This window comes from Crotalus tigris, unplaced genomic scaffold, assembly GCF_016545835.1.
Source record: "Crotalus tigris isolate CLP2741 ecotype Arizona unplaced genomic scaffold, ASM1654583v1 scf7180000017987.690289119674:8195010, whole genome shotgun sequence".
In the NCBI taxonomy this organism is placed as follows: domain Eukaryota; kingdom Metazoa; phylum Chordata; class Lepidosauria; order Squamata; family Viperidae; genus Crotalus; species Crotalus tigris.
In genome coordinates this window covers 7,236,288-7,260,908 of record NW_024096758.1, presented here as the reverse complement: position 1 = coordinate 7,260,908, position 24,621 = coordinate 7,236,288, and the positions used below count along the sequence as shown (strand labels likewise).

At 40.7% G+C, this 24,621-nt stretch overlaps 2 protein-coding genes and 2 long non-coding RNA genes across 5 annotated transcripts in view; 3 read left to right on the top strand and 1 right to left on the bottom strand.

The window, feature by feature from the left end:
* Window positions 1-7,047: 7,047 nt before the first annotated feature.
* LOC120309228 (claudin-4-like) overlaps window positions 7,048-24,621 on the top strand; it is a 21,657-nt gene continuing 4,083 nt past the window's right edge. The window contains exon 1 of one of the 2 annotated variants that reach the window (XM_039346262.1): window positions 7,048-7,232. The gene's annotated coding sequence lies outside the window, so the exon portion shown is untranslated. The remainder of the gene's footprint in view (window positions 7,233-24,621) is intronic. The other variant, XM_039346263.1, reaches the window with a different exon arrangement.
* Window positions 16,748-23,144, bottom strand: LOC120309231. The gene is made up of 3 exons (XR_005557039.1): window positions 22,683-23,144; window positions 21,234-21,550; window positions 16,748-17,503 (listed from the first exon to the last, which is right to left on the bottom strand). It is a non-coding gene; the product is annotated as an uncharacterized LOC120309231 (long non-coding RNA).
* Window positions 18,341-20,437, top strand: CLDN4 (claudin 4). Its single transcript, XM_039346265.1, has one exon. The coding sequence runs from the start codon at window positions 18,431-18,433 to the stop codon at window positions 19,058-19,060; it is 630 nt and encodes a 209-aa protein (XP_039202199.1). The 5' UTR covers window positions 18,341-18,430; the 3' UTR covers window positions 19,061-20,437.
* The window catches only part of LOC120309232, a 15,073-nt gene continuing 11,259 nt past the window's right edge, over window positions 20,808-24,621 (top strand). The window contains exons 1-2 of the long non-coding RNA XR_005557040.1: window positions 20,808-20,818; window positions 24,529-24,532. This is a non-coding gene — a long non-coding RNA (uncharacterized LOC120309232). The remainder of the gene's footprint in view (window positions 20,819-24,528; window positions 24,533-24,621) is intronic.

Here is a 24,621-nt window from a genome sequence, read left to right as displayed (position 1 = left end):
TAGTAAGACCACATCTGGAATATTGCGTGCAATTCTGGTCACTGTGCCTAAAAAAGGGGATCTAGAGAAGGTTCAGAAGAAGGCAGCTCAAGACTATCAAGAAGCTGGAAATGCTTCCCTAAGAGAACAGATTGTGACATTTGGGGCATTTTCATCTACAAAACATACAAATGAGAAAGGACACAAGAAAGATGTACAAATATTTGTATAGCGTGGATAAAATGGACAAAAATAAGCTCTGTTTCCTTTCCCAAAATATTAGAACCAGAGGCTGCCTAATGAAATTGAATCGTGGAAGAATCTGGACAGACAAAAGGAAATAGTTTTGTACACAACATATAATTCAAGTTTGGAATTCGCTACCCAGAGAAGTGGCTTCAAAAAAAGGGTTGGACCAGTTCATAGAAGTCATGGAGATCAATGGCTATTAGCCTTGATGGCAGTGGAACTGCTTTTGAAAGCCAATTGCTGGGAAACCAGGGAACTTTCTTGTGAGGTTGGCAACTGAAAACAGACAGTTGGACTAGATGGGCCAGGAGTCTGGCCTGAGGGACATAACTTATGTTCTTATGCTCATGTTCTTATATTAAATTTATGGAATGCCAACTGGGGCATGATGAAAAACACCCACATATACATTACAAAAAATAATAATAATCTTTCCAGCTTTCCAGCAGTTAGGGTTGTACTTTTTTCTTTCCCTTTCCCTTTTCTTTTCCCTGGGAGTCAAGGGCTGTATTGGATTGGGTAGTGACATAATGATGACATTATAGAGATGGGATTTATGATTTCCCACATTTCTGTTTTTGTTTTGAATATTTTTCTCTGTATGCAAACTGTAACCGATGCTTAATACTCATTACTCTTTGAAAATCAGTGAGCAGCTGTGCTGGTGTTCAGTGACACAATTTGGATAAGGCAGCAGTGTTCACAGGGGGATGGCCAAAATAGGTGACATGGGGTTAATAGGCAAACTTTCCCTTTTTGTATGTGCATTGTATGGATGTACCAAAGAGGCGGAGTTTGCACTGTATTTCCACATCCGCCATCTTGCTGCTTTGACCGCATCCCCTCTGGATCTGGCAGGATCCACGTGTCTCCAGGAGCAATTAGAATCATGCAGTTCCTGAATTAATCCATAGTCTGGATTAATTAATACACTGAATCATCAAATGAGCTGGGTTTTTCACACACAAAAAAACATCATCCAGGATTAGTATGTTTGCAAATGTATCTGCTTGTCTTCCTTGACCTGGCTTTGTGTGTTGTGTGAACAGTGCCAGTATATTACTTTATTTTCTTTCTTTTATGGTATTCTAAACTGGGCTTGGACTAAAATGGCTGTGCTGTTGGAGTCTGGCCACATCTGATATCTCACTCTGCCCTGTTGATATACGGTTTCACTTTGTTGTTTTTCAGTCTGAGTTATTGAGAAATCTCTATCTCTCTTTTTGTTTATGTCTCTCCTGTTTCCTCATATTTGAGAGGTGACTTCAGAAATTTATGATTCTTGCTTTCTGGGTTTCAGGTTTCTTCAGAACTCTGTGGGGATCTACAAATGTAAATACTGTGTTTGCCATGTTTTTATTAAGATGCTAATTTCTTGGAACTGAAGCTTGGAACTATGATGAAGCTGGGGCAGAAAATATTTGTTTGTGTGCGTATGTGTGAAGAGAGACAGAAAGACAGACAAACAGAGAGAATGGTACAATGATACATTTTATAACTCCAGGACAGGCAAGGGGGGACATGATAGCAGTATTCCAATATCTCAGGGGCTGCTATAAAGAAGAGGGAATTAAGCTATTTTCCAAAGCACCTGAAGGCAGGACAAGAAGCAACAGGTGGAAACTAATCAAGGAGAGAAGCAACCTAGCACTAAGGAGAAACTTCCTGACAGTGAGAACAATTAATCAGTGGAACAGCCTGCTTCCAGAAGCAGTAAATGCTCCAACACTGGAAGTTTTTAAGAAGAGACTGGACAGCCATTTGTCCGAAATGGTGTAGGGTTTCCTGCCTGAGCAGGGGGTTGGACTAGATGACCTCCAAGGTCCCTTCCAACTTTACTACTATTACTACTATTACTAATTTAACGCTTTTTCTCAACCCCCAAGCCTTTTTATGTTCCCTCTCAAGCTCTCTGAAGTGTATGTACTAGGTGGGGCAGTAATTAATGTAGTTTCCCATCAAGTTGAGGCCATGAAAACTATATTTTAAGCCTTAAAATAGGCTTACAAGTTTTTTAAAATCAGGAAATCCTACCCCTACTTGCAATGTGCTTCCATTCATTCAGTTTCTGCCCTGCTCATTGCAGCCCAGCCCCTCCTCACATTAATGCACCAAAGAATTGCCCACATACTCTGCAATGCAAACCTAGCTGCTTCATGTATGGATTTGTGTTCTGATTAATTATCTTGTCATCAGGAATATATTCTGTAAGATAAAGAATGTCCGCAGGGGCTTTTTTTAAAATGCACTATCATGACTGCCATCTCGGCTTTTTTGACCATATGGGGACTTTTGTATAAGATCTATTGCAGGCAAATAAGTGTGTGGTCTTGGCTGTAGGGAAACCACGTGGCAAAAAAGAGTTGTATCAAAGTATGACTGGAAGGCAGCAGGTACATATGTTTGTGCATCTATTGCAGTTTAACTAAGGAAACTTTCTTCCTTTAGTACAGTGGCTCTCATCCCTGACCACCTGAAGGTGTGTGGGCTTCAGTTCCTGGAATTCACCAGCCAGAATAGTGGCCAAGGTTGACAAACACTACTTTAGTACATAGCATCCTGTTACTTAGAAACATTGTAGGAAAAAGAGGGTAAACATTCCACCCAGGTGCAAAGATATGAGGCAAGGCATACATTTTGACTGCCTTCTACTCCATGCTTTGTGTCAGGTGGCAGAACCATGACTATGAGAGTGCTCAACACTCAGTGTCATTCTGGACCTTTCCCTACTGTGGAATTGAAGTCTTAGAACACAGACAGACAGACAGACAGCCACATTAAGATGCTTCTCTCCAAGCTATAGCCCAGCATCAACTATGCTGTCATGCTGGATGCTGTGTTATCGCTGAATAACAAGTCCAACAAGCAGGAGTGACCTTGTCCTTTTCAACAGGGACAAGTGAAGGAAAGTGATGGGTATTCCTCTGCCTTCATTTCTCCTCCCACTGAGTGAAAGCAACACTGTCACTCTCCCTAATCAATAGCAAGAGAGGGGAGTATAAGTGATGGGTTTAAATGGCAAGTTTAGCCAGCTGTGGACTGACTAAGAGGCGACAGCTGTGATGCTTGGGAAAGAGTGCCAAATACATGTTGAGAAATTGACCTGGCAGATAAATCTGCAGCATCATCTACACTAAGTAATACCAGCCTGGCCTGATTGATCTGATCCAACAGCGGAACAGCTTCCTGATGGAGATCAGGCTGCTGATATTCAGGGTTGATATTGAATATCATGATATTGATACTGATATTTGGCCTTTTCCTGATGTTTATCAACTTCTGTTTTTATTGTTTGCATTTTTATGTTTGGAGGCTGATTGTTTCTATTATTTGTATGGGATTTTATACCATGGATGTTCAATCAATCAGTTTTATATTCTATGTGATCCCCCAAGAGTCTTATCAATCAATCAATCAATCAGAATAGAACTGGAAGGTACTTTGGAGGTCTTCTAGTCCACCCCCCCCTTGCTTAAGCAGAAGACCCTATACCATTTCAGACTTGTGGCTGTCCAGTCTCTTCTTACAAACTTCCAGTGTTGGAGCACCCACAACTTTGGAGGCAAGCTGTTCCACTGGTTAATTGTTTTCACTGTTAGGAAGCTTCTCCTTAATTTCAAGTTGCTTCTCTCCTTAATTCGTTTCCATCCATTGTTTCTTGTCTTGCCTTCTGATGCTTTGGAAAATAAGTTGACCCCCTCTTTTTTGTAGCAGCTCCTCTAATTTTGATTGCAGTGGGGCAGAAATGAGCAAAAATAAATGGCAGATGCAGCGGAAGTGCAGAGGAATGGGGTGAATTGGGAGAGAATCTCCCTGTTAGCATATTGGGAGAGTTCCCTCCTATTTCATCCCCTGGCTCTTCTCTGGTTCTGGGACCTCTCAGCTGGGCTAATGGAAAGGTATGGGGCAGTGAAGTGGGAAGGAAGAATCAATAATAAGCAAGCACTATTCTCAACTACTTCTCCAACGGTATATCAGGGCTAGCTGGGATCATCTGTGGCCAGTGGCACTTGGAATGAGTAAAATTGCATCTCCACAAATACTAAAAATAGAAAACAAAGCCAGCCCCACACATCCCCTTTTCAACAGAAACATAATGTTGTCATATGTAACAACATTAGCAACACACCAAATGTGACTCTCTTTCAGGGATGTCTGTGGGAAGGAGGGTCAAAAAAGTCAAGAGGGCAGCCAAAACCATGCAATCAAAATCTTGTCCTTTTTTTTTTACATGTGTTGACAAGTAACATATGTTGTTTAATAAAATTCCCTTGTGCTACCAGATTTTTTCTGAGTTTTTGCTACCATAGACCACTGTTTTTCAAACTTGGCAATTTAAGGTGTGAACTTCAACTCCCAGAATTCCCTGGCCAGCATGCTGTACAGGTAGTCTTGCTTTTATGACCATAATTGAGCCTGGAATTATGGTCATGAGTCAAGCCAATCATTAAGAAAGTCACCATGTTGCCACACCCGATTTTACAACTTTTTAAGACAGTCATTAAGCAAATACTGTGGCCATTAAGCAAATCCAGTGTACCCAATGGCTATTTTCTTGCTGGAAACCAGAGCAAATACCAGTTTCAGACAAAAAAATGCAAATAACAAATAACAAATCGCAGTTGTGTGACCATGGGAAATAGCCATAAATGTGGGCCACTTGCTAAATACCCAAAATGTGATTGTGTGACTGTGATGGTGGGTTATTGGAATTTCGAAATCGGGTTGTGGCTGTTTTGGAGATTTGTCATAATTTCAAACAGTCACTAAATGACTAATTGTAATTTGAGGACTATCTGTAACAGGCTCATTCTTTATAATGCTTGCTGATTGAAACTGACCTTCTGTGCAGTGGAGGACTGTTCTTTCACAAAGAGGGCTAAACTTTTTCATCCATGTAGGACAAGGAGAAGCACTTCAGAAAGGCATGACAAGAAGCAATGGATGGAAACTAATCAAGGAGAGAAGCAACCTAGAACTAAGGAGAAACTTCCTGACAGTTAGAACAATTAACCAGTGGAACAACCTGCCTCCAGAAGCGGTGAAAGCGGTGAAACTCTTGCAGAAGTTTGATATCCAGTTTTTCTTATGGCTCAAAACAAAGCACAGTAAACAATAACCAGAGTGAGCCATGTGTTTGCAGCAGCTTAAAGTGACCCATAAGAACAAACCCCAGACATGTCATCAATCACATTGTTAATGAAATGTCCTAAGTGTTTTAAACTACTACTCTTGTTTTATCCTAGGTTTTAGAGATGGAAAAGAAAAAATGATTTTATTATGTCTTCAGCAACAATAATTTAATTTCATGTATTAGATTTATATGGCTGCTTACTTCAGAAGACTGTATGAAAACATCACAGGGGAATCCATAGTGCTCCCTGAGCATGGTTGTTTGCTTGCAGATGTTTCTTTACCGAACTACATAACATCATCGGTATGACAGTGTTGTGCAGATGAAGTTATTCAGTCAGGTAATGGAATGTCTGCAAGCAACAACTAATCTCAGAGAGCATCAAGAATACCACAGTTCAATCCTGAGCTACAGACATTTTCCTCTATTGGATACCACAAGGAACCCACCAATACATCAGTGAACACATTAACTCCAGACTTAGAAACAAAGCCAGGGCTTAAGAGCTTTCTGAAATTCCAGAAGAATAAGTGCCCTCCATACCTGGGGGGGGGGGGAGGGAGAATGCTGTTCCAGAGAGCAGGGATCCTGGCAGAGAGGGCATTTTCTTTGATCCCACAAGATGCCAGTATAGAACTGAGGGGATGTGGAGTGCACCCACTCTGCCCAAATGTACCAGGCAGACAGAAACCATTAGAGAATAGCATCAGAAGAACAGGTAATTACTACTTTAAAACTAGATTAGTAAAGTTGACTTTAAGCTGCCTTAACTGCAGGTTGCCTATGAGACGCAATAAGGTGAGTTATCAAGACTTAATATAGCATTATCTGAAACTGAGAATTAATTCAATAGAAAATTAAACCAGAGTGAAATTTGCAGTCCTCATTGCTACGGTAGTCCCAATCCTGCCTGTTCCAAATCACTGTACTCCTCCAAGGTTATGAGTGACAGAGCCTAACTGATTTTACAACAGATCTGTGCTCAGATGACAAAAAACAATCAGCAGATGAAGGTAACAATGTGAGCGGGGATGTGGTGTAAAAAAAACCAATTTGGCAGGTTAGGCTTGTGATTAGGTGCACGTGGTAAATTCTGCTTAGCTTTGGAATCAGGCAAAATTGGCTAGGTGCTGCCATTATCCAGGATAATTTATTTCATAAGAGGGATCAAAGAAAAGATTATATCAATGGTTATTAATCTTTATGTATAGGGCCTGTCTATTTCTGATTAGAGTAAAAGGCTGGAGAGAAAATGAAAGAGACCAGTAATCACTTTCTGATCCAGTTGCGGAGGTTGCAAACCTGATGATAAAATCTACATTCCATTTTCAATGAATCTTGGTTTAATGCAGATTAGTAAGAAAAACAACAGCAGTGTAATTAATACAGAATTCAATTTTGCTTGCTAGCAAAGGAAAGGTATCTCAAGATTGCTGCCAGATATAAGGTACTTGGAGATCAGTCTGGTGATGGCAGAAATGTCTATGTATGCCAGAATGAGCACATCACGAGATTAACCATTACAGTGCTGAACAGGAGAAGATTCAGAGGAGATTATTCTGAATTGTCCATGTACTTGAATGCGCAAACATTGCTTCTTACAGAGTCAGTGGTCCTACCATATCTATCCCCTTCTAGCATCCTTTTTGTTCTATCTTATACACTTGGCCTGGATCTCTGTAGCTTTCCAGAATGTCTTCCCCGCCTCCCCTGGCCACCTGCCCAGCCCAGCCTTCCCTCTCAAGGTACTTGTCCTGTGACTTTATTTGATGCACAAGGACCCTTGACAGCTCCCCCATTCCTTCTTCCTTCGGTCTGCCATTTCCTTGGATTGCTCAATTGCTCCCTGGCAGGCACACAAACTCCACAGGTGAGTGATTCTCCCCTTCCTTTGCTCCCACCTGCCCAGCTAAGCAGAGGCTGGCTGAACATTGAGATGTTCACTAGATAAAGTCCTTTCTTTGGGCCCAATTAATGTGCTCCAAATTGCAGCAGTGTGGGATCATGTCTCGGGGAAACTAGATTCCCTTGTGAGTCAAATGAAGTTCCCAAGAAGTAGGCTGAAGTTCCACTTGTAAAAAACATATACATGCCTTCATGACTTATTCTCATTTCCCCGATTTCAATATTTCCCTGCCGGGTTTTTTGTTTGTCCATTAAGTTTGCCAGACCTGAGCTGTACTACAAATCCATTTTCCTGACTGTAATTGGATTTTCACACAGCTCCCAAACTGAAGCAGCTTTCTTTATAAGGATGTTATTTATCAATGGAATTCTTTGATTGTTTGCAAAGAGTATTTTGAGGGGCAGGTAATTAACAGCTGGGATCTAAAGGTTTGCCCTTTTCAGAATATCGTTCTTTATATATTTAACTAATGTATTCTGTGAAAGTGGATTTTTCTAATTCACTGCATGTGTACAAAATGGAGGAATTGGCTGACTTGGGAGAATGCCAGTGTTTACAGATTAAGAAATATTCTAGATGGGAGATTCAGGCAAAGAATTGGGCAGGCTCACAGGCCCCAGAATATTTATTGGCTATTCAAGAGAAACAAATGTACCACAATATGTTTGTTTGTTTGTTTGTTTGTGTGAGGGAGGGAGGGAAGGAGGGAGGGAGCGAGAGAAATAATGCATTTTGGAAAAGGACACACCTTAGAACACTGAGTAGTGGATTTACATCCATGCTCCTAAAAGATGGTTTGGAATATTAGCATATTTGTAGGGAAACCCACAGTTTTCAAAAGCCAGTCAGTGGGTGGGTGGGTAGAATAATCCAGTACTATCATTTTTTAAGAGACAATCATCACCATCAACAACAATATTACAGCAATTTTATGAAAACTGAATATGCTCAGAGAACAAGCAATGGAGTATTATCGAAAAAGTTGGACCGTTTAACAAATGATTTTGTGCAACGTTTTGTTCCAAATCCCACTTCTTCAATAGAATATACTCTTTAGCAAGAAATCGTTTTCACTTCTGGTAAAGAAATAGTATTACATTCTTGCAATGTACACATGGGGAATTGTTCCAGATTGCTGGTAGGAACCATTGTCCAAATTCAGTCTCAGCAATGTTAAATGAGTGAATTTCCTTACATACCCACCCATTCTGTTGCATGTCAACCACCCGATTGTATTAAAATGGGTGAGATGTTCCTGGTTGCTACCTTGAACTTCTCCTTTTGCATGTGAAAAAGAATTTTATGTCTCTTGCGGCAGGAGTAGGATCCTCCTGTTATGCTGATTAATTCTGTGACAAAAATAGTCTGGCACACATTTCAGAAGAAACTCGGAGAATATCTCATTGCCAGCTCATGTTGTATATGAGCTTGAAGTTTGAACTTCACTTTGGTGAAGTATCTTAACACCCAGTGAAACTCTTAAATGAATGAGTCAACAGGTGAGTCAGACCGTGATTATCTACTGCCTGTACTTTTTAAATCTATCCCTATCTAAATTTGGTATGGGAGTACACATGATACTCTGAATGTAAACATGAAACTTTACTGATCCTGTAGAAATACTGTATATGGTTTATACAGGATACAGGAACACCGCAAGCTTAACTTAGATTCTAACTGATAATGGTAGATTAACATTGTCTGGTCTCAGAAAGCTAAGCAGAGTTATACCTTAGATGTAGTCCTTGACTTACAGCCATTCATTTAATGACTGTTTGAAGTTACAACAGTGCTAGAAAACCGTGCTGCAGCTGCCAAAAAGCCAACACAGTGCTAGGCTGCATTAACAGAGGGATAGAATCAAGATCACGTGAAGTGTTAATACCACTTTACAATGCCTTGGTAAAGCCACACTTGGAATACTGCATCCAGTTTTGATCACCACAATGTAAAAAAGATTTTGAGACTCTAGAAAGAGTACAGAGAAGAGCAACAAAGATGATTAGGGGACCGGACGCTAAAACACGTATGGAACGGTTGCTGGAATTGGGTATGTCTAGTTTAATGAAGAGAAGGACGAGGGGTGACATGATAGCAGTGTTCCAATATCTCAGGGACTGCCACAAAGAAGAGGGAGTCAAGCTATTCTCTAAAGCACCTGAAGGCAGGACAAGAAGCAAGGGATGGAAACTTACCAAAGAGAGAAGCAACCTAGAACTAAGGAGAAATTTCCTGACAGAACAATTAATCAGTGGAACAACCTGCCTCCAGAAGCTGTGAATGCTCCAACACTGGAAGTTTTTAAGAAGAGACTGGATAGCCATTTGTCTGAAATGGTATAAAGTTTCCTGCCTGAGCAGGTGGTTGGACTAGATGACCTCCAAGGTCCCTTCCAACATTATTGTTGTTGTTGTTGTTATAAAATAACCTATCACCAGTCTTCACACATATGAATCATTGCAGGGTTCAAAGTGACAATAAAGTTATTATTCAATTCCTATCGTCACATGATTCAAATTTGAGCATTTGGCAACTGGCATGTATTTATGACAGTTGCAGTATCAGTGGTCACATGATCACCATTTTTGATCTTCCCAGTGGGATTCTGATAAGCAAAATCAATGGGGGAAGCAGGATTGGTTGTCCTGAGACTTAATGGAGCTTGAAATGCTGTTCAGGATTCTTTAAATGTTAAATATAGGTGGAAATATAAAATCCATTGTTATTTATAGAGCATCATTAACCTAAAAGGTACACCATAGACTAAAGTATGACCTAAGGAAAATACAACTACAGGTGGGAATAAACGTAAAAACAAAAGGGATAAAAATAAATAAAAATAAACCATTGAAGGTAGCAGTAGGAACCTTTTTGGGATTAGAGGGACATTTAATGTTTTGAAAACTTCACCAGAGGGAACAGTAGTATCGTATTACAAGGTTACCTAATCAATTTTGTAAAATCATGTAGAACTTAGAAAGCTGCAATATGTGGCAACCCTACATAAATTTCCTTTGCAAGGCATCTTACTCCTCAGCATATGCGCAAGCAAGGTTAAATTGCCAGGCACGTAGCACAACTTCATGCTTTGGTAAGACCCTTATTTTTTTTATTGTATACTATAAAAACTTTCCTGTGCCCAAAGGAAGTTTTGAAGCACATACAGTATCAGATGCTTCCAACAGAAGGAGAAAAGTAATAAACTCTTTCGGGTTTCCCCTTATTTAGAAAACAAGAAGAGTCATACTGTTCCAATAACACAGAAGGGTAATTTACTTGCTCTCTGTTACCTTTGGTAAGCTATGACCAATCTGTTGTGACTTCTCTTTTCCAAGCCAGGGCTCCTCCCCAAAAAGATGACACTCTCTACTGACTTACCTTGATGATTGTGAAACTATTATTCAATAGTCTGTACTCCTTAGGATATGATGTAATGTGAGGGAACTTATATGAGATCTGTGTTGCCCTGACATAGAATCATAAAGTTAGAAATGACCTAAGGGATTCAACTGCATGCAGACCACATGATTCAGTGATGACTATTTAGCCTACTGATGGCTAACCCATGACACACATGTCTAAAGTGACGCACCACAAAATTTTGGGTGATACACCAGCATTCACCAACCCCCGAGGACAACTATTCTCAAAAGCGTGCCATGATCTTGTGCAATTTTTACTGAGCATAGTGAGAAAGGGATGTGCCCTCACATGGCCTCCAGATGTTGTACAAGAAAGTTACATTTTCGTTTGGCCTCTGGAACTCCCAAAAGTCGTGCAAGAATGGGGTGTGTGCGTATGTTTTCGTGTGATTTTTGGAGACTGCAGAGGCTGGAAAAGAGTCCTTGCAGGCATGACAATGTCTGTGAATATACATATCAGATTTAGCAGTTAAATCATTTTTGTTTAACCAGGCTTTGAATACTGTAAACCAAATATGGCTGGGCTCATGCAACGTGCTAACCTAAACAACTGGCAGCCTTCAAACCAAATACAAGCTTCAGGAACTCTGTCTAAGGCAATGTTTTTCAAGCTTGGCAATTCTAAGATGTGTACACTTCAACTCCCAAAATACTGCCCGGGGAATTCTGGGAGTTGATGTTCACACATCGTAAAGTTGTCAAATTTGAAAAACACTGATCTAAGGCCCTTGTTGCTCCCCAGGAATGAACAGGGCTAAAATATTCAGAATTGTGTTTGTTTGGTTTAACTGGTTGGCAATGGTCATTTTTGAGGGATCAATAATATTATTGCAGATGCCATTTTGACCTTTTTCGCACTGTCAGAAGCTCCTCAACATAGCCCTGGCCTGTCTGTACTCATTTTGGGGTGCAGCTGGAACATACTGCACAATACTTGTTGAAGTCCTTGAACTGTTGGGTAGAAGTTGCATTCCCTGTTCTTATTGGTGGAAAAGCCTAGTTAAAATATGAAGTCAGAGTCACCCTGAAGTGCTGCTTATGGTCAACGCCAAATGAACTTAGGAATGGCTTGAAGGGCCCTCCTTCTGAAATTCCATGTTCTCATTGCTAAACATCAAATTGCTGTTGTAATCATTCTTTAGAAGCCTATTATGCCTTTCTGTCTGACAAGGATGCTCAAGGCAGTTAGCACCAAAAGAAAAGAGCATTAAAACTAGTGCAATTAAAGTAATTATACAAATAGAAAGTAAATAAAATCCATATTAAAATGTTATAAGCTGTGTTTTGATTTTCCTATGATGTTTGACATATGCATGCAGCTTGCAGATTGGGACTTTCTAGAACGAATAATAAAATCTGCCCTGTTAGGACATCAGCAAGAGGAAAAGGATAGATTTTTTTTCAATCAATCAGAATAGAGCTGGAAGAGACCTTGGAGGTCTTCTAGTCCAACCCCCTGCTCAAGCAGGAGACCTTATACCATTTCAGATAGGTGGCTGTCCAATCTCTTCCTAAAAACTTCCAGTGATGAAGCATCTACAACTTCGGAAAGCAAGCTGTTTCACTGGTTAATTGTCCTCACTGTTGGAAGTTTCTCTTTAATTCCAGGTTAAAACAAATTTACATGGATATGGTAGCATAAAAGGAAGAAAACTGGAGTGGTGGAAACAAGGGTGGGGAAGTACAATCACTCAATTACAGAGAAGCCCATTAACCATCACACACTCCTTAGAACGGGGTTTCCAAACTCGGCAACTTTAAGACTTGTGGATTTTAACTCCCAGAATTCCTCAGCCAGCATGCCTTAGAAGCAGGATTCTGATTGGAAATGGCCCGTGCCAATCTTTCCTGGCATTTTGGTGAAAGATAAAGGATAAAGAGGAACCAGTCTTTTTCTGTCCCAAAGGTGCTTTTTCACGAGGCAACTAAACTTTCCTATTTCTTTTTGAAGACGTTTCGCTTCTCATCATTTGGGACAACCATGACCTGGATGCAGTGGTGGGATTCAGCCAGTTCGCACCAGTTCAGTAGAACCGGTAGCTAATCTTTTGTTGCCCAGGCCCAGAATGGACTTCCAGAAGTGGCATGCACACAAAGAACTGGTTATTCACATTTTTGAATCCCACTACTGCCTGGATGACTGAGAATCTCCATAGACCAGGGGTGTCAAACTGCCGGGCCGCGGGCCGGATGCATCATGGCAAAACCGTGCCGGCAATGGAAAAAAAGTTGCGATATGTTGCGACATGTCATGTGACATTGCAAGTTTGACACCCCTGCCATAGACAGTCTTTTTCTGCCTTTCCCTGCTTGGGAGGTAGGAGGGATCGGCGAGTCACCTGCTTATACTTCACATTCCTATCCTGAAGTCTGATACCTATCATGCCAGGAACAACTGCCACTCTACATTCCTGAAATGAATACAGTATATTTGTTATTTCAGATAAGGGTCCCAAACATGCAACTGGTTTTGTTTGGTTTCTATTAGAGAGCAGCAAACAATAAGCTAAAATGCTCATTTTATTTTGGCTCATAGTAGGTCCATGGCCGATAACTTAACTTGGGGCTCAAATGCTTTGTCTTTTCACTTTGTCCATTGATCCCAGATCAGAGTTTTTCAACCTTGGCAACTTTAAGAAGAGTAGCCAATGGGGTCAGGGGCACATGACATGGATTTTGTAATTTGTTAATTAACATACTTTGTATTTTAATTTGATTTATTTTTTCTTTTAAAATGATGTTCAGGCTCATTACAGACTGGAATGTAGCAATAGCTTTTAACATTCCTAACTGAAAATATAAACTGGCTGGAGACTAATTCCAGATAAGAAAAAGTTTGTGAGTACAAATTGGAGTCTGGTTTATCTTTTTTGTGAACTCTAAACAACCTTTTTCCTTACAATTTATACTCCTTCTGGTGTCAGACCTTATTTTAATCAACATGTGTGATATTATGGGATGCAAATATGTAACATGTTTGACTACGTGTAACTGATTTCCTATGCAAAGGGGAGGTTACTTTTATTCTGTCCAATCATCTTTCTTCTCGCATTTTCTTTGTTGTGTTAACTATAGAAAGGAATATAAGTTGGGTCTTGGGGTTCTCCCTTTTCATAGAGAGATCCCACTTTATCAGGGTACCCTAATAAACTGCTTTTAAATAATTTTCCGACTCAGTTGCTTATTGGGAAAGTAAACCGAGGCAGAACTTAGGGCCAGATTTGCCTATCAGAGGACAGTTGGATTCACTTAATGACTGAGGCAAAAAAGGTCATAAAATCAGGTCCAACTCACATAATGACCACATTGCTTAGCAACAGAAGTTCTGGTCCCAGTTGTGGTTATAACTCAAGGACTCCTGTATGTCCACCAGCTCTTTGGGTCATTGTCTGTTCTTGCCATTAGATTTTTTTTAGAGTTGAATAGTGCTTTGATTCCAAATTTTCCTGTGATGAACTGGGGACTCTTGCCCTGTGTGGGGGAATTGGACTAAAATATCTTTTGCTCGTTCTAGGTTGCCACATGAATGGGAGGGGAAAGCAGAGGTTTTATGCTAGTCTAAACAATTTTCTGTTCCGTAGGAACCAAGGTCATTTCTGCCAGTTAGAATGGCTGAGCATTCTGTTAGAAAGCCTACTGAACTATTCTATTGGGAAACATAGTTGATTGCATAGTACTGGGGTGGGAAGTTTAACTTCATAATACTGTAACTCTTAGGAGGGAATTTCAGACTTGGTTTCACTTTTGATCGTGCCCATACTTTGTAGCTAATGAATATGTTCTTTGAGGAAGCCTCTAGCCTTGAAGTTCTGATTTATCTGGTCTCTTCTATCTTTTGCCTTGGGGTCCTGAGCCCCAGTCGCCTACTCATTACTTTTGAGAGGACAGCAAAGACTCGGGGAAGAAGCCAAGATGGAGAAGAAGGGAGAATTGACTACTAGCCTCAACACAGCTCCGGCTGCCGGAGCACAGGCTACGGTTCAAGTGGAGAGCTGAGCTCCTACGGCTGGAGTTTGACTGAGAATCCTCACCATTCCACCTGAGAAGTTGGGACAGCAAGAAGGGATCCTGACCCTCAGAGAACTTGGTTGCTCCAAGGAGATTCCCCAATGAAGGAGCACCCCCAAGGCTGCCGAGGAGGAATATCTTCTGATTTCATGACAGTATAGACTTCTAGAATTCCCCAGACAGGATATTCAGTTATAGAACCCCTGCAAACTCATGAGCTGAACTTAAACTATCATCTCCTCCACTCCTTAGTCTGAGCTATTAACTGCTATCTCATACCATGCATAAGGAGTTAAATTTTCTTCCTAGCTGTCTTTCAACTCTTGGGCTACTCTGAATGGCTACATTTGGTGAAGAAGAATAAAGAGGACTCAAACCATTGTGGTCCTCTATCATTTACATCTGAGAACATTGATAAATCAAGAGTCAAACTCTTCTCACTGTGGATAATGATGCTTAGTTATTTAGATCAGCGTTTCTCAACCTCAGCAACTTTAGCAGTTTGGACTTCAACTCCCAGAATTCTTCAGCCAGCATACTGGCTGTGAAATTCTGGGAACTGAAATCCAGACAGTTTAAATTGCTGAGGTTGAGACATGCTGGCCTAGACGTTTGGTAGAAGCTATGATGATCAAGCTCATCATATAAATGATATCAAGATGCATTTGACCTTAGTCATCTTCTGCTCACCCTTACCTGTAAAAGGTCACGTTCATTTGGGACTCCAGACTATGAAGTTGAAAGAATGTTTTAAGTTGGAGTAGGCAGTTTTCTTGAACAGGGAGACACACTTCAAATTTTGACAGCAGTTACACGCTGCTTTATAAAAGCTGAGAGGCTGACTGGGAGGCTTGCTTGGTTACAAGAATGACATCCATAAAGGGGAAAACAGTCACTAGGAACTGTGACTGCAAACTCTCAGTCTGCAACATGTTTAACCTAGTTATGGCATAACCCACAAGGATAGGTTCAGGAACTGAAATCTAAACTTATCAAATGGGCTGATTTTACAAAATATGCTAAGCTTGCATAAAGAAAGAGTTAATGCCAACCAAGCTTTGTATGTTGCAGGAATTCAGCCACTAGTCTTTAACTGCCTGATTAAGTATCTTGTGTGAATATAGCCTTTGACCTTTTCCTGCATTTGTGGGCACATTTTCAAGCAAAGCTCTGGGTTACAACTACCACCCATCCATTTTTATTTTCCTGGAATGTCTCTATGAATACCTCATAGGTTATATGAGGCCTAGAGGTATTCATTATTGGACACCAGCAATTTTCCCTAAATTTGTCTTATTAAATAATGTCTCATTTAATTGTAATTAAATAATAAGCTATATTTTGCTCTTTTTTTTTTAACCAGAGGGCAGCAAGTCTGGCAATAAATTTTGTTTGTGGGCACCCTGTCAGGTATTCTTGGTTTAAAGTTACTTTTACCCATTAGTTTGATAACATGAAAGCTGTTGGTATATCACTTCTTGCTCTTTTGGCTAAAATCAAAGACTCATTGAAAGAAAGATTGGAAAAGACCACGAAGATCATTCCTGATTGCAGGAAAAGAATGGAAGCTGAGGATCAAAATACAAATTATGTCTGAGAAGATACTTCTGCTGATTTCCTGATCTTATAACTCACCAACAACATTAAATACAGCCTCAAGATATGACTGGGAAACAATCTTGGTGTATGGGAGAGTCAATATCTCTCTCCCCCCCCCCCAGCACTTACAGACCTGGGCCACTTATCTGTTTTACTTAATTTGATTCCTAAGCTATTATTTTTTTCATGGAACGCCATAATTCTACATTCTACAAATTTCCCACTATAGTTGTAAGTACTTTGGCTCTGAGATAATCCAAAGTTATTCCTGGCCCAAAGAGATGCAGGTCCTTGATAGCCCCATAATTATGTAAACAATAGTATCCAATTTTAAAATGATTGGGTGTTTCAGCAAAAGGGACAGATTCTTTTTGAAAACTACATAGAAGTAAACTGGTCTCTTTGAAACTCTTATCTGGATAGCACAGAGATGTCTGCAAGGTGGAATCAAAAAAGTCAAGAGGATGACCATGACAACACGATCAAAGCCCCACTTGTTTTATGTGTGTTATATGCATGACATACAGCATGTAAAAAAAAAGGCAGAGGGTTTTACAGATGGCTACATCATGGGATCCTTTTAGTTTAGTCTCCACACCTTTTCCCAAGACAAAATGCCGGAAGCACATGTTGACAAAAGAACAGCAATGTTATATCGGCTTGATCAGTTCTTGCTGAAACTTTCCATGCATGCTGTTGAGAAATCTGTTCATTTCACCTTGTTTGTACTACTCACAAGCATTGACACCATGACTATGTTCCTTTTGTGAAATCTGTTTGGAAATACAGAATAATAGAGTTGGAAGGGACTTTGGAAGTCTTCTAGTTCAACCCCCTGCTCAAGGAGGAAACCTTTTTCTATTTCAGACAAATGGTTGACCAATCCCTTCTTAAAAATCTCCAGTGACTCTTGCACTTCATTAAAGTTGAAGTTAATTCCCACAAAAGATTCTTACAAAGACTCTGATTATCACCCTAAAGATATTTGTGAGAGAAGAGATGTCATGGTGTATTGAAACTTGCCTGTAGTTTCTTCCCCTCTGTTTCCAAAGGATGTTGCAACCTTTGCTGTTCAACCAGTTTGGTGCTCTCAGGGGTGTAGCCCTGCTGCCTGTGGTCATCACATCCTCTGAGGGTGAGGTGATCATCTATGATGCCCTCACAGCAGTTGGACTAGAAGCAAGCCCTGGAGCAGGACAGTCCTATCTGAATTGCAAAGAAGGGTGTGGGAAGGGAAGAATGCATTATATTAGGTGGAGACTAAGACAGTAATTCTTCACTTTGAGAGTTCTAAAGACAAACACTAGGGTAATAGATGCTAAGCATGAATTAAGGAGAACCAAGTAACCTTGGGACCATGAAGATCACTAAGTGACACTGGGCTAGTTGCACCCATTCCAATCTACCTCAAAAAGTTATTGTGGGAAAATTTATTTGTGAATAGCCTTGTGCTCCTACAGAAAGGTGAGAAAATCCTCCTTGCTACAGTTTGTAGCAGAAGCACAGTTTGCAGAGAGAATTGATATTGATGACCACTAAGATATGATAATTGACTGGAATCTCTTTAACCAGAAGCAGTGGATCCTTTAATGTCATCAATGCAAGACTTCCTTCTAGATTGTCCTGAAGGATTTGGATGATCACTGATGGAAATAGACAGTGAGCGAGAAAGAATGTTGGGTTAGACTTGCTAAACAATTTCTATGCTCTTAGTAAGAATGAACTGTTTGGATCAGCCTACAAAGATTTCAACAAAGAACGAGGTGGAGAAACCTTCTGTTCTGACCCTTTGCTTCTTATCTCATGCTGTATCTTCCTTTTCTGGCTGGGATTTATTGGTGAGTCAGGATCGGAGAAACTTGCTTCTGCTGGGATAACAACCCCTCTTTGAAGAAGAGGAGGAGGAGGAGGAGAAGAATCCTGGGGAACAGGTTTGAGCCTCCCTGTCTGTTCAGACTGGATGGCTTCTGTAAAACTCCACCCATCACCGCAGCCTATAACTTCCCCAAATTTGCCACCCACATTTCAGAATTATTGCACTGTCTCTTGTTGTAGTCCTCCAGTTTGGGGGTTTTTAAATAAATTTTTGCCTTCTTAGCTGTAGCCGCTCCAAGAGGCAGGAGAAGAACAACCATGGCTTCCATGGGGATGCAAGTCTTGGGAATTGCCTTGTCGGTGATCGGCTGGCTAGGTACCATCCTTTGTTGTGGGTTGCCGATGTGGAGGGTGACAGCCTTTATGGGCAACAATATTGTGGTGGCCCAAATTATTTGGGAGGGCCTATGGATGGACTGTGTGGTCCAGAGCACGGGACAGATGCAATGCAAGGTCTACGAGTCTATGTTGGCACTGGCACAGGACATGCAAGCTGCTCGGGCTCTGGTAGTCATTGCCATTGTGCTGGCCATCATTGGCATCTTCTTCTCCATCATTGGAGGAAAGTGTACTAACTGTGTGGAAGATGAAGCTACAAAAGCCAAGGTGATGATCTTTTCTGGAATTATTTTCCTCATCTCCAGCATCATGCTTCTGATTCCACTCTGCTGGACGGCAAACAACATCATACGGGACTTCTACAGCCCCATGGTCCCAGAGAGCCGAAAGCGGGAGTTGGGGGCTTCTCTCTATATTGGCTGGGCCTCCTGTGGCCTGCTGTTCATTGGAGGAGCACTACTGTGTTGCAACTGCCCCCCCAAACATGAGAAGCCCTATTCGACAAAATACACAGCAGCTCAATCGGTGCCAGCCAGCAACTATGTCTAAGCCTTTTTTTCCTCCCCCATCTGTCTTGGGGACTTTGTATCATGGAGGAGACAGTTAGGGACTAATGGACTTCAGTGTGAGGAGGGACCCTCCTTTTCCCTCCTTTGGACTCGGCGTAGCAGCAGGAAACCTGGCATACTTCATCCAGATTCGGAAAGCAAGGATTAGTTTCTTGCATTCACCTGTTTGAACAAACATCTCTCAAGAACCAGAGTGACAGCTGTTCCTATCCAAACTGTACTGAAAACTGGCTTCTGTGAGACTAATGGAAGACTAGTCACCTTCAAACTCACCAAGATCTTAGCTAGCTCAGCTCAACTGAAGAGTTGGAGAATAATTGCTGACGTGGAGGCCCACATGGAATGCAGCAGCAACAGGGAAGCTTGGAGTGGGGTGGGAGCTTGCTGGACTTCCGGACACGTTTGAAATTTGGCTAGAAGAATTTGATGGTGGACATAGACCTGGTGTATAATAGTGGCAAGAACAGTCATTGGTGGAGGTGGAGAGCATGGGTGTAAGTCCCCTCTAATTGCTGGCTGTCTCTTCGTATTTGGAAATCTGGGTGGTATAGAGTCTTAATGTCCTTCAAGTTTGGTTTCTGGCTCTCTTTCCATAACTCTGTTTTCCATTATTTGCAATCACTCTTGTGGGTGTTTTGGTACCTGCTGAAATAGGAAGCTCTCTGGGAAGGTCCCCATTCGCTTACCTTCCTAAAACTGAGCATGCTACTTATACAGTAAAGTGATAGGATCAAATTGCTATAAACTATTTAAAAAGGACGCAATGATTAAGCAGGACTACGTCTAGGTTTGTGGGTTGTGGAGGTCTAGGAAGAGGAAGCTCAAACTGTGGAATAATAAGTTTCTGGGCTGTCAGACAATGAGTGGAGAAAGGAGAAATAGAAGATCTTCAGAGATGTGATAGGAAATTTGAATTCTGCAATACAGGGAAGAGATTGAATAACAACAATGTACCTTTTTAATGTCTTGCATGATTTAATTTAAACTCAGAGTTAAACCAGTTTTGAATGCCTGAATGCAGTTGTAAATCTATGTGAGGGAGGGATTATTAAAAAAAACAAACATTTTGAGACTGACTACCAAGATGGTATTTCTGTTCATGTATAAAATACTGTTTAAATTATGTTGAAATTGCACTGAGTGTCTCCAATTCCAATTGGCAATTTGGGAATGATGGACTGATGTTAAACAGAACCAAGTGTATTAAAAATGATGTATTTCCACCTTTCTTCCATTCAGGGCTGGATTTTTAGCAGACTCTTTGGAAGGTTAACCTCAACTAATTTTGAACAGCAGGGCTCTATCCAGGTGCTTATCAAATAAAGAAAAAAATGTCTATGGGCATAGACAGAAGTCAGGTTTTATTATTGTTCTTATTATTTAATCGAGTGTCAGACTATCATTAGAATGAGTTACTCTCCAAAATAAGATTTTGTCAAGGTTTCCAGATGAGTGTGTAGCTCTCCTTTGACAAATGCATTATTTGCAGAGCCCAGAGGTGTTACAAACTTGTTCCTTCCTTGCAGAGATGCTGAAGGAAGAAAGGAAAGTCAATTCTTACATTATTAGAACTGTTTTTTCATATTTTATTTGTGAGATGTTATTGTTTGTCAATTATTTTGAGCTTGTGTAAAAGTAGCCTATAAATATTTTAATTATAAGCACAAAAAACACCCTTGGAGTTTTTCATGTGTGCCTTTCTTGTCTTTCCTTGAACTTAATGTATCTATACAGTACAGTGCACATTTATTTTGCACCTGTTCTTTCTTATCATTCAGGGACATTTTCCTGTGCATTTGGTTAGTGAAATTATCAGATGCTTGGTTCTTGTGGCTGAAACATTGGGTTGTTAATGGAGAAGGAGGGGAATCATCTGTTCTGTCAGCTGATTATTTTTTTTTACTACTGTTCATTACTGATTCCTTTGAAATGGATTTCTGCGGGGTGATAAGTTGCCTGAATGGTAAGTAAAAATAAACTGGCTATGGTGCTTAAAGCTGTTTGCTGGATCAGAGAAAAGATCTACTGATTCCACCACACTGGTTCCCTATTGGGCCAGTCAGAATCTTGCACAGGAACTCCAAAGCAGATCATGAGCACAACCGCATTTCCCAACAAGAACTCTCCACCACTCATAATTTAGAACTGATTACCTCTACAACCAGATGTTCTTTTTTGATATCTTGGTTAACAGCCACTGATAACTTCATCCTCCCATTGGTCTTTTGATAATTTCTCTTTATAAAACTTGAAAATCAAGGTAACCAAGATTCAGGCTCCAAAATTCCAGATCTCATGATTTGGAGAAACAAGCTGTCATCTAGTGGTCTCTCCAGATTTTTGTAAATCAGATCCGATGGCCACTATTTCTAGTAGAAATGAGATCCATACACAATTTATGTATGATGTACAATAAGTTGTCCAGCTAGGAATTGATTGTCAATCACTTTCTATCATGCTATCTGTCCATCTACAGTTAAGAGAAGAATTGTACACATTAGATCAGTTTGCACAACATGCTAGATAAACTAAAATAGGAAAGGCAATTTGTTATTAAATATGGTATGGGGCAGTTATTCATTACTTTAATGTATTGTATAAACCAGAGCACCAAATTAAAACATAAAATGCCTGTGTTGAAATGTATCATGCTATATTTTCAATAGTAATTGTGTTTTATTAAGTTGGGTTAGGTGTATTATCTGGCTAATTAACTCAAAGGGACTTACTTCCAGATAAACATGTCTAGACTTTCGGTTTGGGGGTGATTCACACTACATGTTTAATCCAACCAGTCAAAGATTGCAAACCATGGGTGTCTAACATTTCTACTTTCCTGGACCATTTTGAATGAAAAGGAATTGTATTGGGCTGCATATAAATATATATATAATATAGTTTTATAATATAAAATCACATTATAATGTTAAACATTCACAACCATATGAGGCTACATTACTAGCAGTCCAGGGCTGCATGTGGCCCGTGGGCTGTGGGTTGGACACTCTTTGTAGATCAGGGGTGTCAAACTGCCAGCCTGTGGGCCAGATGCGTCATGCCAAAACTGTACCCACCCCATTGCCAGCAATGGAAAAAAAGTCACAATACGTCGCGACACGTCACGTGACGTTGCGAGTTTGACACCCCCGTTGTAGACTATCTTTGCATCATATGCGAAGCTTGCTTAGTTTAAAGCAAGCTTAGTATCCTTGATGGGTTAGCAATTTGTACAAACCCAGCCTCTTTGGCTAGTTTATAGCCAGAATTAATTAAGTTAAGCATATTGTGAAAACACAGTCACTGTTTTGCTACAAAACTCCAAATGCTAATCAGTATACTGTGCCTTAAGATGAGGTGAGTCATTGTATTCTGAAGTTATGGCTACAGCAGAGGGAGAAACTATTTGGAATTTGAAAACTGAGGAGAATAATTAATTGGTTGTTAAAAATACTTATGAATGCCATGGCACGTATTTCTGGGCAGCATACTAATTTTAAAATATATTTACATACCAAAACAATAATATCAAATAGTAAAATAGTAAAAAAATATTTAAAAAAAGAGTAGCAAAGCATATAAGATGATACAACAATGGTCTATACCTTGGGACAGCTCCGAACATTCTGAGGGAAAAGTGGTTGGGAGTTCTAAAAATCTTTTAGTCTTAGCACGTCTGGATGGTTCTAATCCAGGGACATTGGCATGTCTACACTCCAAAGTGTGTTTGAACACAGAGAGAAAACCCACAAAACTGAGCTCCAAAATGAAGTGGGAGGTCTTTTCACCTCAGTAATGGAGGTGGAAGGCTGGGATGAGGAGAGCATACCTGCCCCGGGATTTTCTTCATAACGCACACCAGAGAAATCTGTAGCTCAGATTATGAATGGGAAACAAGCCAGGCAGGGCGGGTGACTTTTCCCCCCCTTCTGGCTGCAGGAGCATCACAACATTGAAGGTGTTGGGTAAGAAAACATCTCCATCATAGTATGGAGCTGCTGAAAAGGGAGACATAGCAGCTGGGCGGGTGGGGCCACTGGAAAAACAGGCTTCTGATTTCCTGGTCAGTGTTTACATAGCATCCCAGAGCCAAACACTAAACAAGAAGCAAATTAACCAGCTCAATTACCTCATTCCACACACACACACCCGTCTGCATCCCGAAATGTTGCATTGAATTAATCTTAATGGAAGATCATCTAGACAGAGATAGTTAAGTTCTACCCAGTTCTGCACTTTCTGCACCGAGTCTTGTTTTGGGGTAAAAGAGGGAGCTTGTCCAATGTGTTAGCAAACTATTGAATGGGAGTTAATATAAGTTGCCTACTGTATTTGACCTCCTGCCCTAGAGATATACTGCTCTGCACCCACAAGATCTTCTGGATACCTGTGATTAGTTATTTTATTATTTTATATGTCATTTTATTCCATATTTTTGTTACATGGGTATTTGTACTGTAAGGACAACTTTATTCCTTACTGACTGCTTTTGAAGGGGACAGGAAAGTAGACGTGAGGCCAGCATTTTATTACAAGACTGATTCCCCCCCCCCAAGATGAACCTGCCTCTCCTTCATTTTCTCAGCAAGAGGGAGGCTTTGGGGGGAGGTTGAGTAAGATTTGATGGATTGATAGAGTGGGAGAAAAAAGCAGGCACTGCCAGGATGGGGGCCATAATGGTGCATTAGATATAGGGATGAGGGGAGCTTGGATTGGTCCTGCATATGCTGTGGATGCCCCTGGAGGCTACACAAAACAGTACAGTTAATCCTTGACTTACAAACACAACTGGGATCAGAATTCCTGTTGCTAAGCAAGGCGATTAAGTGAGTCACACCTTATTTTATGAACTTTTTTCGTTGCAGTTGTTAAGTGAATCACTGCAGTTAAGACAATTACATAGTCATTGAGCAAATCCAGCTTCCCCCATTGACTTTGCTTGTTGGAAGCTGGCTGGGAAGGTCACAAATTTCAATCACATGACCTGGGATGCTGAAGCCCACTTTGTTGTCAAGTTGCCAAGTTTGGAAAAAAAAGGAAACACTGGAAAGAGAAGGAGGCAAGGGGAAATTGGAGTGAGCAGGTGTAGTTTCTATTCAATAGAGCCTATTGAAAGCCCTGCTCTACAGTATTAGTGAAGTTTAGAAAGCTTAGCCAGATGAGAGGGAGAAGGAATCAGAAGGCGTCTGATGTATTGGGGAGTATGTGTGAGAGGATTTTTTCTTTCTTTCAGGTTTTTCTTGAAAGAGAGGAATGAGTAACTGGAGTGAGTTAATCTTGCCCGCTGGGAGCATAAAGACAGGAGAAAGGCAGTGGTGGGATTCAGGCAGTTCGCACCACTTCGGCAGAACCGGTAGCTAATTTTTTGTTGCCCAGGCCCAGAATGGACTTCCGAAAGCAGCATCCACACAAAGAACCGGTTGTTCACATATTTGAATCCCACCACTGGAGAAAGGTCTGGGGAGATTTTTGAATGAGCAAGTAAAGTGTGTGTGATGGGGTGGGTGGGGGATGGGGGGATCGGTTCCCCGGGCGTGGGGTAAG